The sequence below is a fragment of the Polyodon spathula genome, chromosome 11 (assembly GCF_017654505.1).
Source record: "Polyodon spathula isolate WHYD16114869_AA chromosome 11, ASM1765450v1, whole genome shotgun sequence".
Lineage (NCBI taxonomy): Eukaryota > Metazoa > Chordata > Actinopteri > Acipenseriformes > Polyodontidae > Polyodon > Polyodon spathula.
The window spans coordinates 3,073,798-3,088,990 of NC_054544.1; the positions used below are offsets into that span (position 1 = coordinate 3,073,798).

Sequence of the window (15,193 nt, forward strand, 5' to 3'; positions counted from 1 at the left end):
ATGGGTTTTTCAATGGTCCCGAAATCTAGAACTGAAACTCTACTGTTGTGACAAAGGCTCCTGGCTTTATTCCTCAGCACAGACGTGTATCTGCTTTCTCACAAAAATAAACTGCTTGTTTATTTGATTGAATCGTGCAGGAGGCCCCAGTGGTGGCGAGAGCATCTCTCTTCCTGGAGTGCGCCCGTTTTGTGCACCGCTGTAACCGTGGAAACTGGCCGGAGTGGATGAAGGGGCACCACGTGAACATCATCAAGCGTGGCCTCTCCCGGGGCCGCTCCCCAGTTGTCGGCAGCAAGAGGAACCAGAAGCTCCAGTGGAACGCTGCCAAGCACTTCTGCCAGTGGGGAGATGTATGTAACAGTCTGGGTTAGATATCAAAGCTATTTCCGATTGTTGTCTACAATATGAAGAATGCCCTGCATCTACCCCTATAGGCTATCGGTGCCCGACTGAGCGAGCTGTGCCACTTGGAGAGCGAGAGTCCCGCTAATATCCTGGGCTTCATTTATGACGAGGAGACGAAGCGACGGATGAGGAAGGAGGATGAGGAGGAGGATTTCCTTGATGACAGTAAGGAATTTCAGTTGAAGACATATTGTATCAGTGTAAGAACCAAGTACTAAAAAACAAAGCAAAATGAACAGTCGGTGAAAGGGGACCCAAAAGTAAAAAATGGTAGACAAACTGTTTTTTATCTACCTGCCGATATTCAGTTTACTATCAGGTGTCCCAGATGTGTCCCTTCTCCTGTGATTTCATCCACAGATACTGTGAACCCAACAAAATGTGCCTGCCCCTTTGCCCTGAAGATGGCCGCATGCCAACTCTTGCTGGAAATCACCACCTTCCTGCGAGAGACCTTTCCTTGCCTGCCACGCCCCCGCACAGAGCCCCTGGTGGTGAGTTCAGACAGGACCAGGGCAACTGATGCCCAACACATCCCCTTTATTACAGCTCTATAAGGCATTGTTCATTTAACGAGGGTGATGAAACTCAAAATTAGACCCCACAGTTTTAACGACAAAGCACAAGCTGAACAATTCCTGTTTTGTGTATTTTAAAGGATTAGGTTTATAGTGTTTATCTTTTATTAATAGTATTTATCTTATATCTACACTGCTTTCCAATGCACACAGAGGTGTGAGGATGTGTGTTGTAAGAGCTCCCATTAGAAGCACAAGTGTGAGGATGTGTGTTGGAAGAGCTCCCGTGACGCTGCAGAGGTGTGAGGATGTGTGTTGGAATAGCTCCCGTGACGCTGCAGAGGTGTGAGGATGTGTGTTGGAAGAGCTCCCGTGACGCTGCAGAGGTGTGAGGATGTGTGTTGGAAGAGCTCCCGTGACGCTGCAGAGGTGTGAGGATGTGTGTTGGAAGAGCTCCCGTGACGCTGCAGAGGTGTGAGGATGTGTGTTGGAAGAGCTCCCGTGAAGCTGCAGAGGTGTGAGGATGTGTGTTGGAAGAGCTCCCGTGACGCTGCAGAGGTGTGAGGATGTGTGTTGGAAGAGCTCCCGTGACGCTGCAGAGGTGTGAGGATGTGTGTTGGAAGAGCTCCCGTGACGCTGCAGAGGTGTGAGGATGTGTGTTGGAAGAGCTCCCGTGACGCTGCAGAGGTGTGAGGATGTGTGTACGGTGGGATCAGTATTAGGTCCTCTGCTATTCCTAATCTACATTAATGATTTAGATTCTGGTATAGTAAGCAAACTTGTTAAATTTGCAGACGACACAAAAGTAGGAGGAGTGGCAAACACTGTTGCAGCAGCAAAGGTCATTCAAAATGATCTAGACAAGATTCAGAACTGGGCAGATACATGGCAAATGACATTTAATAGAGAAAAGTGTAAGGTACTGCACGCAGGAAATAAAAATGTACATTATAAATATCATATGGGAGATATTGAAATTGGAGAAGGAATCTATGAAAAAGACCTAGGAGTTTTTGTTGACTCAGAAATGTCTTCATCTAGGCAATGTGGGGAAGCTATAAAAAAGGCTAACAAGATACTCGGATACATTGTGAAAAGTGTTGAATTTAAATCAAGGGAAGTAATGTTAAAACTGTACAATGCACTTGTAAGACCTCATCTTGAATATTGTGTGCAGTTCTGGTCACCTCGCTATAAAAAAGATATTGCTGCTCTAGAAAGAGTTCAAAGAAGAGCGACCAGAATTATTCCGGGCTTAAAAGGCATGTCATATGCAGACAGGCTAAAAGAATTGAATCTGTTCAGTCTTGAACAAAGAAGACTACGTGGCGACCTAATTCAAGCATTCAAAATTCTAAAAGGTATTGACAGTGTCGACGCAAGGGACTTTTTCAGCCTGAAAAAAGAAACAAGGACCAGGGGTCACAAATGGAGTTTAGAAAAAGGGGCATTCAGAACAGAAAATAGGAGACACTTTTTTACACAGAGAATTGTGAGGGTCTGGAATCAACTCCCCAGTAATGTTGTTGAAGCTGACACCCTGGGATCCTTCAAGAAGCTGCTTGATGAGATTTTGGGATCAATAAGCTACTAACAACCAAACGAGCAAGATGGGCCGAATGGCCTCCTCTCGTTTGTAAACTTTCTTATGTTCTTATGTTCTTATGTGTGTTGGAAAAGCTCCCGTGACGCTGCAGAGGTGTGAGGATGTGTGTTGGAAGAGCTCCCGTGAAGCTGCAGAGGTGTGAGGATGTGTGTTGGAAGAGCTCCCGTGACGCTGCAGAGGTGTGAGGATGTGTGTTGGAAGAGCTCCCGTGACGCTGCAGAGGTGTGAGGATGTGTGTTGGAAGAGCTCCCGTGACGCTGCAGAGGTGTGAGGATGTGTGTTGGAAGAGCTCCCGTGACGCTGCAGAGGTGTGAGGATGTGTGTTGGAAGAGCTCCCGTGATGCTGCAGAGGTGTGAGGATGTGTGTTGGAAGAGCTCCCGTGACGCTGCAGAGGTGTGAGGATGTGTGTTGGAAGAGCACCAGTGACGCTGCAGAGGTGTGAGGATGTGTGTTGGAAGAGCACCAGTGACGCTGCAGAGGTGTGAGGATGTGTGTTGGAAGAGCACCAGTGACGCTGCAGAGGTGTGAGGATGTGTGTTGGAAGAGCACCAGTGACGCTGCTCTCGATCCCGGCAGGACCTGGAGAGCTGCAGGCTGCGTCTCGACCCCGAGCTGGACCGTCATCGCTACGAGAGGAAGATCAGCTTTGCCGGGATCATCGACGACGAAGAGGGGCACGACTCCCTGCACAGCAGCAGCCACACCCTGAAATCAGACTCCGCCTGTGAGGAGAAGAGAGGTGAGCTGCCAGGCTGGGCAACAGCGTGCTCCCAGACACTTAGCAAATAAAGCTAGTGGAGCAGAACAAGCCAAAACAAGAAGCTCTGCGGTAGATGCATGGTTCAGAGTCCCAAATCAATATAGTCAGAAATGTCCAGCATGTATACAATACAGTAGCAATTCATTGTGTTAAAGCTTTCATTTAGGAATTCAATCAAAGAATGTGCTTTATTACCTGCATCAACACACAGTTCGAGGGCACTATTCAATCACATTTCCAGTCATACACCCTCTGAATTATTGTAATCTTGCTATAACTTAAAATCTACCAAGCATACAGTGTTTCATATTTAGTGTTATTTCAATGCAGCTTCACATTCGAGACTTACATTGAAAAGTTTAAGAGCCTACAGGTAAGATCGGTGGAAGGGTTTAGTTCACAGCAGTCACTAGGAGTCTCTGTGCTTCTCGGTGAAAATAGACTCAGCAGACCTTTGTTTTAGTGTGCTCTCTTTTATGACCACTCTACTCGAACCCCCTCTGCTTGCTCTATTCCTGTGCAGCTCCTATCAGAAAGATCAGGATTGGTGGGTCTCGGCTGCTGCAGATCAAGGGAGCTCGAAGTTTTCGGGTGAAGAAAGGAGGCTCCCTGTCCAGCATCCGCCGGGCCGGCAGCTTGAAGAGCACCAAAATGTCAAGGCAGGACTCGGAGTCCGAGAACGAGGAGGTCTTGCTGTCCCAGAGCAGAGACACTGTCACTGATATAGGTACTCCTTACAGAGACACTGTCACCGATATAGGTACTCCTTACAGAGACACTGATATAGGTACTCCTTACAGAGATACTGATATAGGTACTCCTTACAGAGACACTGATATAGGTACTCCTTACAGAGATACTGATATAGGTACTCCTTACAGAGACACTGATATAGGTACTCCTTACAGAGACACTGATATAGGTACTCCTTACAGAGACACTGTCACCGATATAGGTACTCCTTACAGAGACACTGATATAGGTACTCCTTACAGAGACACTGTCACCAATATAGGTGCTCCTTACAGAGACACTGATATAGGTACTCCTTACAGAGACACTGATATATAGGTACTCCTTACAGAGACACTGATATAGGTACTCCTTACAGAGACTCTGATATAGGTACTCCTTACAGAGACACTGATATAGGTACACCTTACAGAGACACTGTCACCGATATAGGTACTCCTTACAGAGACACTGATATAGGTACTCCTTACAGAGACACTGTCACCGATATAGGTACTCCTTACAGAGACACTGATATAGGTACTCCTTACAGAGACACTGTCACCGATATAGGTACTCCTTACAGAGACACTGATATAGGTACTCCTTACAGAGACACTGTCATCGATATAGGTACTCCTTACAGAGACACTGATATAGGTACTCCTTACAGAGACACTGATATAGGTACTCCTTACAGAGACACTGTCATCGATATAGGTACTCCTTACAGAGACACTGATATAGGTACTCCTTACAGAGACACTGATATAGGTACTCCTTACAGAGACACTGATATAGGTACACCTTACAGAGACACTGTCACCGATATAGGTATTCCTTATAGAGACACTGATATAGGTACTCCTTACAGAGACACTGTCACCGATATAGGTACTCCTTACAGAGACACTGATATAGGTACTCCTTACAGAGACACTGTCACCGATATAGGTACTCCTTACAGAGACACTGATATAGGTACTCCTTACAGAGACACTGATATAGGTACTCCTTACAGAGACACTGATATAGGTACTCCTTACAGAGACACTGATATAGGTACTCCTTACAGAGACACTGATATAGGTACTCCTTACAGAGACACTGATATAGGTACTCCTTACAGAGACACTGATATAGGTACTCCTTACAGAGACACTGATATAGGTACACCTTACAGAGACACTGTCACCGATATAGGTATTCCTTATAGAGACACTGATATAGGTACTCCTTACAGAGACACTGTCACCGATATAGGTACTCCTTACAGAGACACTGATATAGGTACTCCTTACAGAGACACTGATATAGGTACTCCTTACAGAGACACTGTCATCGATATAGGTACTCCTTACAGAGACACTGATATAGGTACTCCTTACAGAGACTCTGATATAGGTACTCCTTACAGAGACACTGTCATCGATATAGGTACTCCTTACAGAGACACTGATATAGGTACTCCTTACAGAGACACTGATATAGGTACTCCTTACAGAGACACTGATATAGGTACTCCTTACAGAGACACTGATATAGGTACTCCTTACAGAGACACTGATATAGGTACACCTTACAGAGACACTGTCACCGATATAGGTATTCCTTATAGAGACACTGATATAGGTACTCCTTACAGAGACACTGTCACCGATATAGGTACTCCTTACAGAGATACTGATATAGGTACTCCTTACAGAGACACTGTCATCGATATAGGTACTCCTTACAGAGACACTGTCATCGATATAGGTACTCCTTACAGAGATACTGATATAGGTAATCCTTACAAAGACACTGCTGTATGTAATCCTTAAGTATCATTAAATTGAGTTCATAAAGCCAATCCTCACTAATGCTTTCAACCAGGGGTCTCTCTGAAGTGGAGACAGTCAGAGGGTAGGAGACTTTTCTCTACACAGAAAGTGGTAATGGTATAGAATGGGATACCCTGGCCATGTTATGTTCCTGTATTTTATCACAGCAGGATTCCAGAGCTAGAGCTATGCATAGCAATGTGTCAGCATGACTCTGGGAGTGTGGGACTGGGTTACCTGATACAGAATATCATGTGCATAGCAATGTGTCAGCATGACTCTGGGAGTGTGGGACTAGGTTACCTTATACAGAATATCATGTGCATAGCAATGTGTCAGCATGACTCTGGAAGTGTGGGACTGGGTTACCTGATACAGAATATCATGTGCATAGCAATGTGTCAGCATGACTCTGGAAGTGCTGGGTTGGGTTACCTGATACAGAATATCATTCTGTACAAGCTTGTGGCTTTTCCGCTCATGGCTCTGCTGCATTGATAGGGGGTGTGTGTTTGCTGTTGATAGGGAGTCCCTGGAGCACCAGCGAGCCCAGTATTGAACCCGAGGGCCTGAGCAGCACAGGGAATGAGGAGAACTACCACAGAAACATGTCCTGGCTGCACGTACGTCATTTTACCCTTATTATCTGAACATCTGTGTGGTACAGGTATGTGTCATGCTGTAGATCAATTCCTTTGCATAAAGTTAATATGAAGCAGATTATTTTATTTTGTTCCTACCCTGTGTGGTAGCTTATTTTAACAAGAAGTCAGTCATTAGTAGGGGTTATTTCCTTTAAGAGGTATTTGTAGGCAGGTATTATATAAAACAAGAATAGATGTCTTTCCCTCACCTTTACAATCGAGTACCAATTTGAAAAGCCCTTTGGAAGTGAATCTGGTGTGCTGACATGTCTCCTGCTGTACCGAGGCCTTAAACTGAATGAAGGGCAGCTTTTCCTGTTTTGAAATCAACACATTAATAAATGGATTTCTTTAATACTTGCCGATAAATACTTTTGAAATACATCAACCTTTGTCTTCCAGATCATGATCCTGCTCTGTAACCAGCAGAGCTTCATTTGCACGCACGTGGATTTCTGCCACCCGTGCTGCTACCAGCACCACAGCCGCTCGTGCGCCCGCCTGGTCAGAGCTGTCAAGCTGCTGTATGGGGACACAGTGGACGGGCTCAAGGAGGACAGCCTTACCAGCAACATCGGCTTCCGGGCCAAGAAGACCAAGGAGGTATTCCACCTGAACAGCTTATTGCAGCAGGCCATAATAAAAGCATAGGATGTATTACTATTAATGCCTTTTGTTCTCAGTAAATCATTCTAAATTGCTGCATGTTTACCATGGTTAAACTTTCATTAGGGAGGTGCATCATGTGCTCTCCTCTATTGTTCTTGCAGTGCTCAGACAAGTCCTGTCTCAGGACGCCTTCCCTAAAGAGAAGAACGACTGACGCCACTCCGGAAGGGAAGAAGGACACTGGAATGCTGAAGTACATCCGCAACCAGGTGGGAATTCTTTTTGGGATTGCTTGAAACGTATATACTGTGCTCATGCATGGTCTTTCCTTTTAATTCACCCAAACACTCAGTAAAACCTTTAAGACAACTTACAAGTCAAGAAAATATTTCAGCTTGTCACAAGTTTGAACTTTTAATGCTAGATACACTTAACCGCATTAGACAGGTTTGTTATTGTAAAAACTGCCCCTGACTGCCCTATGTCCACGGTTGAGTTTCGTACAGCAAGTCACACATGCAACATGCAAATGTGTTAAACACCATCACTGTGCGTGTGTGTGTGTGTGTGTGTGTGTGTGTGTGTGTGTGTGTGTGTGTGTTTGATTGTTTCAGGTGATGAGCCTCTCCCCGGCCCCCCTGTCTCTGTTGATCAAGGCGGCTCCGATCCTGACTGATGAAATGTTCGGGGACGTCCAGCCTGCAGCGTGGGAGCTCCTGCTGAGTGTGGACGAGCACATGGCAGCTGCTGCAGGTCAGTCTCACTGGCTTAAGAAGCATGGAAGCGATACGTACTGTGTATATACAGTCAAACCTGCTTAATATCCCTCTGCTTATAATCACACTCCGCTTATTATCATCACATTGAAATATCCCGCCCACAATATAATGGGAGTCAATGGAAACAAGCTCTGGATAGGATCACTGTGGTTATTGTCAGACTCTGCTTAATATCACAGACATGTAACAAAGTCATACAATTGATTTCACTATCACTTAAAAATGCCTGCATCAGCTGTCCTGTATTTTAGCACATTCTGTATACACGGTGCTCACCAGCCTTGGGGACACATGATCACCCAGCTTGACTGGTGGAGATCAAAATTGTGCGCTCGGTGGTCAAAGCCACGAAGGCTGAAATAATTGCTCTATCCGAGAAAGGAGAGAAAAAAAACCCAGCAAACTCTTGCTCACAAACTCTTGCTCACCCGTCAACGACCTCAAAGGTTTTTAAAAACACGAAGGCAATTTTAAGTGCCTGTGATCACAACTGTCAGGTGGCTTCTACTACTAAAAGAATGTGTACAGGATGAGGTCTTAGAAGAGAACTCTGAGTGGTGTCAATGTGTACGCGGTCATTTGGTTTGTTAGGTTATTGATGAACTCCTGATCATGTCACTCTGCTTACTGTCACAATGTAGTGTCAGTCATATTAAGTGGGGTTGGCTGATTGTATGACATTATGCATTGAGCATTTTAAACAAAGTATCCAGGTAGTATCAAAAAGGAGACTTTTTGTGTTGCAGGTTCAACATGAAATAAAGATTTTAAGGTTTAGGTCATTCTAAGTAAATTGGCCTGCTGATACAATACACTGTACACAATGCAAATGGGGTTTGAGACGTGGATTCGCAAGCTCATGATGACTGATAATCTGTCAGTGTGCTTTAATTAAAAAAAAAATTTAAAAGACTAGCTAGAATACATTTTTTATTAAACTGCAAAAATATATCATATATATATATATATATATATATATATATATATATATATATATATATTTTAATTGTTTGTTTATCAATTGTTTGTTTATAGTTATGGATGAACTAACTTTCCTTACAGGACATAGTGAATCCATCTTAATTGAGGAATTCCATGGCAGCTAATGTCTGTCTATCTGTCTCTGTCTGTCTGTCTGTGTGTCTGTCTGTGTGCCTGCCTGCCTGCTGGTCTGTCTGTCTGCCTGCCTGCCTGTCTCACTGTCTGCCTGCCTGTCTGTCTCCCCAGCTGCCCTGTTCCTGCTGTGTGCAGTGAAGGTGTCGGACGCTGTCTCTGATATGATGATGTCTGAATTCCACCACCAGGAGGCAGTGCAGAGAATCAACTCGGTGCTCAGGTTCTACACGCTGTGGCGCTTCAGGTTTCGGGTGTGGCCGCGCATGGAGGAAGGGGCCCAGCAGATCTTTAAGGTAAGCAGCTCTCATCACAGCACAAGGTTAGAGCAGTGCATTCCAACAGCAGTCCCCTAAGTGCTGGTCACCCTGCTGGGGTGGAAATGTACCAGTTTTGTAGGGGGATTTGGCTAATACAATAATTTCTTTTAAACCATTTATTTAACCAGGAAAGTCCAGTTAAGATTAAAATCTGTTTTTCATGGGGGATCTGGTCAAGAAGGTGACATATAAGACAACTCCCCCCCCCCCCCCCCCCCCCCCCCCCCCCCCCCCCCCCCGGAAAGCTGAATGCCTTTTTTCAAATTCTGTACGAACCCCAGGAACTGAAACTTAGAGCAGTCTGAGATCTAAGACTATAAGTACTACTAGAGGTCATTATCAATGTATTAAGATAAATGCGAATCTCTCCAAAATACAAAAGTGCTTCATTTAAATTAACATTTAAAACAAACCAACTCAGTTGCCATTTGGCAGACTAGGTACTCTCATGCTTCTATAGTGGTGATCTTCATTCAAGACTCGGAACAGAAGTGCTCAGCCTCACTGTTCCAAATTATGGCCGAGCATTTGTGCCACTGCCGAGTGCAAGCAGAACGATTTAACGATTTAACGATTTAACAAGCAATTACACAACTGGAATGCTTTCAGATGATGGGGCATATGTTCAAACAATGATATAGAATCTGATTCCTTTGCATTCCACAGTATCTGTCAATCTTGCTTCTCTTTACAAGGGCCATTCCAACAATCTTCTCTGTTTGTTTCAGATCCCGCCCCCCAGTATAAACTTCACGCTGCCCTCCCCGATACTGGGAATGCCTTGTGTGCCCATGTTTGACCCCCCCTGGGTGCCCCAGAGCACTGGTAGTGTCCAGGACCCCATCAATGAGGACCAGTCCGTAAGTCTCTCCCACCTTCTCTTCCATACTGAGGAGCAGAGGCTTGTGAAACAGAGACTTCAGACTGGGCCCACCATCTTCACTGCTTCACTGGCCTGTGCCGCACTCATTATTTTGTCATGCAATGATTAAACAGAGCTTGATTTCAATGGTTTCATTGCTTTCTTATCACTGATTCATTCAGTGTTTACAAAATACTCATTTTGAATGGCTATTTTCACGCCTTCCTAGATAGATTTTAAACAAATTATTATTTTTTTAGACAATCTTTAGTTATGCTGAGTTTGGCCGTCTTGAACCAAATCCGTCAACTAAAATGAACGGGTATGCTATAAATATCTATCTAATTTAATTCTGAAAACATCTGATGTACTTTAATTACTAACATATTTTAGTGTGTAACGGTAATCCGTTGCTAGAAACGAATGCATGATCTGAATATTTAATTGTAATAGACATGCTGTCCTGCCCTGTTTAGAAATCATTCTCCGCGCGGGCGGTGTCTCGCTCTCACCAGCGCGCAGAGCACATCCTGAAGAACCTGCAGCAGGAGGAGGAGAAGAGGCGGCTGGGCCGTGAGGCCAGCATCATCACCTCCACCCCCATCACCCAGGAGGCCTGCTACGAGCCCACCTGCAGCCCCCCGTCCGAGCAGGAGGAGGAAGGTGGGACAGCCTCTGCTGTACAACTGCTCTGCTCACAGCTATGCAGGCCTGCTGTTCATGTTTCCCAACTGAATGTTCTCATTGCACCCCAGTGAAAGAGACCCTGTTAAATTCCAACCACAACCCAGTTTGTCTTATGTGGTAAACAAAAAGACATGCTTATAGACCAATTCAAAATGTAAAAAAAAAAAAGCTCTATTTATTTATTTTAAAAAGCCTCCTGATATAAAACAGTATATTAAAGTAAGATCCTTGTTTATCAAGTAGGCCCCATGGGGTTCTGTTTTTTTGGGGTTTTTTTTTTTTGCTATTAGTATTTTTGTTAATTTTATAGATTTTTTTTTAATAGCATTACAGCCAATATGATAACTATAATTTCATAAATATATGTTAATACATAAGAACTCATCCACTACAGTCAAGAAGATGTGTTGTAATATAACAGATTTAAACTAAAACATAGTGGTCTAAGTAATTGGTATAGCGGCTCCAGTTAGAAAGAAGTAAAGCTTACCCCATCGTATGATCTAAACACTGGTGGATAGATGCTCTTGCCATGCATCTGTCTCCGTTGGGTGATGGTGTTCACTCTGAATTCTGAAGCCTCGCTCTGTGTTGTTCTTGCCAGCAGAAGAAGTCACAAACCTGGTGTCTCGGCGGCTCTCAATCAGCCCCTCCTGCACCTCCAGCACCTCCCACAGGAACTATTCCTTCCGCAGGGGCTCAGTGTGGTCAATGCGCTCCGCGGTCAGTGCTGAAGGTGGGCTGCACATCTCCATCTCGAGCTATTGGTCCTCTGCTTGTAGGATTCTGATTGGTAGAATAAAATAAAGTAGCTTGTAAAACACCTGGATGGAAGATTCTCATGCACATGCAAGATGACAATTACTTCTTGCATTTATTTTGATTGATGCATAGTCAATCCAGTTTGGGTTGAACTTTTATCAGGTCCTCAAATACATTTTTTTTCTGTTGTTATTCAGTTATTTTTTAGTAGTCCATACATAACCATTAGGTAACACTACCAATACATCTATATTAAAACATCTGTACTGTAGTTTCTGAATAGAAAAACAAGTGGTGGTGTAATGGGGTTTTGCTTTTTGTCTCAGATGAAGAGAACGTGACGGAGCACACGCCCACACACCACGTCCCACAGCCGCCACAGGTGGTGTTCCCAGCATGCATCTGTGCGGCCGTGCTGCCCATTGTTCACCTCATGGAGGACGGGGAGGTTCGAGAGGATGGAGTAGCAGGTATGACGTGCTGTACATACCCTGCTAAAAGACACATTATTCAATTTACAATAATTCATTTCATTAGGACAATCTGTCAGCAAGGGTACAGGACAATGATAAATGCTTCTTGTGGAAACATTTGCCAAAGAATAGGATTCATTTCTTTTAGCTTTCTTAGTAATGGGCAATTAATTAAAGTGCCTTAAATTCAATTCAACTTAACTGTACTATGTGAATATGAGGGATGGCTGTCTCTCCCATACAGTGAGCGCGGTGGCTCAGCAGGTGCTGTGGAACTGTTTGATTGAAGACCCCGCCCTCGTCCTGAGGCACTTCCTGGAGAAGCTCACTGTCAGTAATCGCCAGGTAACGTCAAGTAACAGCACTTCAAAACCCTTTCTCTTACCCTGATAAAAAGTTGCCTGCTTTATTTTCTGCATGCTGTTATTGCAATTTTACCATGCTTTTCCCTATAGTTGTACTATGCGTTTATTTACAATAGGTTTGCCATGTTTATTAATATGCTTTAGCATATTCCTTACAATGCTTTCCTATGCTTTCCTATGCGGTCACTATGTTTTATTGTTCTTCAGTATGCTTTTACTGTGCTTAACTTTTATAAGGGTAACACTTACTAAATATTGAGCTCATTGTGTGCAGGCTTCTGGACTCTAATGAAAAAGCTCAGCACAACTGAGAGAGAGATTTTAAGTATACATTCGCTGTCTGTCTCTGTGCTAATTATTCCAGGTAGAGAGCACGGCAACTCAAGGCCCTGTCTGTCTGTCATAATAAAACTGCTCATTGTAAAAGTCTTTGGGTGTGATAACAAAATAACTCAACTCACTGGCAGGCTCACACATGGCATTACAAGAGAGCTGCCCTTCTTTAAAACAGCTTGCAATTGTTTAAATAGTAAAGCAGTGTTATATTGGATGAGCAATTGCATTTAAATAATTTGTGTTCAGGTGCACACAGTGATCGAGTGGGGCATTACATTATGCAGCGCTGGACGTGAAGACAGGACTTGATATGACAGGGAGGCTTATGTGTGTTTGTGTCTGGCATTTCAGGACGAGCTGATTTACATGCTGAGGAAGCTCCTGCTGAACATTGGAGACCTGCCGGCTCAGACATCACACATCCTCTTTAACTACCTGGTGAGTCTCGCCAGTCCTCGGCTCTGTTTATGTTTCTGTTCCGAATTCAAATGGGAATCACCTGTGTGTCAGGGGGCCGTGCTTCTGAACCAGCCTTCCTGCGTTGCAGGTGGGGCTGATCATGTACTTTGTGCGCACTCCGTGTGAGTGGGGGATGGATGCCATCTCAGCCACCCTGACCTTCCTCTGGGAGGTGGTGGGCTACGTGGAGGGGCTGTTCTTCAAGGACCTCAAGCAGACCATGAAGAAGGAGCAGTGTGAGGTGAAGCTGCTCGTCACAGCCTCCATGCCAGGTATCACACTTTCCATTCATTAGTGCCTGATGTACAAGCACAGGATCCTCGTCCATTACGCCAAAGTGTACAACCCACTTTTACCCATGAACTGGTTGTTTTAAAATGCTTTTTCTCACTTTATTGAGTTTCTAGTAAAACATCCAGCTGTTTGACTGTTTCAGCAATGTAGATAGTAATTATTGTTAATTTGTACAGCATGCTTTGTGAAATTCTATGCACAATAAGGATAAACAAAAACAATAAGTCCACATTCTGAAACTTTTTAATGACCTGGTAAAGTTTGCCAGTCTTCAAGTCTTTCAATACATTGGTATATCACGCTTTTGTTCAGTATACAATATAAATTAAACTGATCTTCAGACGATTCAGTTTTGAATACATTTTTACAATGTTTGCTGACTCTCAGAATACATTGTCCACTCAGAACCATTGTCTGGATCTTACTGTACATAGATCATGATAAGCAGTCATTCATCAGACACTGCGCTGTTACTGCAAAGCCTTCTTCTAAACGTGACCCATGTAGCACATTTACATAGAAACACAGCATTACAATTGCATTAACCCTCTTCATATAAATGTCATAAATGTCTCCTCATGCACTGTACTGTAAATGGAGGTCCTGAAAGTCCAAGCTGATATACAGTGTTTTGAAAATGCTTCATAAAAACATTGCAGAAGCTGATGGTCTCTTATAGTGGAAAACCAGAAAAGGAAGAAGTAAATAGTCAAGTTAAAAAGAGGGGCTCTATCAGACTAATGTGGAGGAGATCATTTGAAATACGAATACTGTAGGAAACGAGCTCACAGTGCAAGCAAACTGACAGACAGAAAGACAGGCATGATCTCCTTGGAGAGCTGTCTATCAGTGTCTGTGGGCCAGTCTACTCCAGATTCCATTTTAAACCAGAATAAACAAAACTAGCAACTAGCAAACTCTGAAGGTTGATTTGGGGTCTCATAATTGTTTATAGAAGTGCAGTAGTCAGTTGTTAGTTGCACATTATTAAGCATTTCATTGTTCTTTATGTAAATTGGGATGAGCTGTAGTCCCAATGTGTTTCCTCCCCACAGGCACCAAGACTCTGGTGGTACACGGGCAGAACGAGTGTGACATCCCCACCCAGCTCCCCGTGCATGAGGACACGCAGTTCGAGGCTCTGCTCAAGGCATGTCCCTTTCTTACCGTCCTTTCCTTATTTTCTTTCCAATTATACTGACTATATGAAGGGGCAGGGCTGAAAGTGCACTGTATCAGTACAGTTACACCGTAATGAAGTGACAGCCCCCTCTCGTGGCTATTCAGAGTGGGAGCTTACCGATCAAACAAGAGACCCAAGCAGCCTTTTTTTGTGCATATCAGGTTTTATCTGTATGTGTGTGTTTTTCTTTCTTTCTGTATATAAACTAAACTAAACTAGCACCAGTCTCATTCAGATTGTGTCCCAGTCCAGTCCTGCTCGGGTCTCTCTCGGATTGTGTCCCAGTCCAGTCCTGCTCGGGTCTCTCTCAAATTGCGTCCCAGTCCGGTCCTGCTCGGGTCTCTCTCGGATTGTGTCCCAGTCCGGTCCTGCTCGAGTCTCTCTCGGATTATGTCCAGTCCAGTCCTGCTCGGGCCTCTCTCGGATTGTGTCCCAGTCCGGTCCTGCTCGGGTCTCTCT

At 44.2% G+C, this 15,193-nt stretch overlaps 1 protein-coding gene across 15 annotated transcripts in view; it reads left to right on the forward strand.

Moving 5' to 3' along the window:
* Positions 1-15,193, forward strand: part of LOC121323429 (protein unc-80 homolog) — a 66,323-nt gene that overhangs the window by 23,348 nt on the left and 27,782 nt on the right. For 13 of the 15 annotated variants that reach the window (XM_041264512.1, XM_041264520.1, XM_041264514.1 and 10 more), the window contains 18 exons: positions 141-353; positions 438-573; positions 769-902; positions 3,110-3,272; positions 3,817-4,020; positions 6,374-6,471; positions 6,895-7,095; positions 7,263-7,370; positions 7,716-7,854; positions 9,108-9,289; positions 10,042-10,173; positions 10,652-10,838; positions 11,467-11,598; positions 11,951-12,094; positions 12,342-12,442; positions 13,150-13,236; positions 13,346-13,529; positions 14,607-14,701. In XM_041264512.1, the coding sequence (XP_041120446.1) occupies positions 141-353; positions 438-573; positions 769-902; positions 3,110-3,272; positions 3,817-4,020; positions 6,374-6,471; positions 6,895-7,095; positions 7,263-7,370; positions 7,716-7,854; positions 9,108-9,289; positions 10,042-10,173; positions 10,652-10,838; positions 11,467-11,598; positions 11,951-12,094; positions 12,342-12,442; positions 13,150-13,236; positions 13,346-13,529; positions 14,607-14,701 (2,640 nt within the window). The remainder of the gene's footprint in view (positions 1-140; positions 354-437; positions 574-768; positions 903-3,109; positions 3,273-3,816; positions 4,021-6,373; positions 6,472-6,894; positions 7,096-7,262; positions 7,371-7,715; positions 7,855-9,107; positions 9,290-10,041; positions 10,174-10,651; positions 10,839-11,466; positions 11,599-11,950; positions 12,095-12,341; positions 12,443-13,149; positions 13,237-13,345; positions 13,530-14,606; positions 14,702-15,193) is intronic. The other 2 variants (XM_041264513.1, XM_041264525.1) reach the window with 1 other exon arrangement.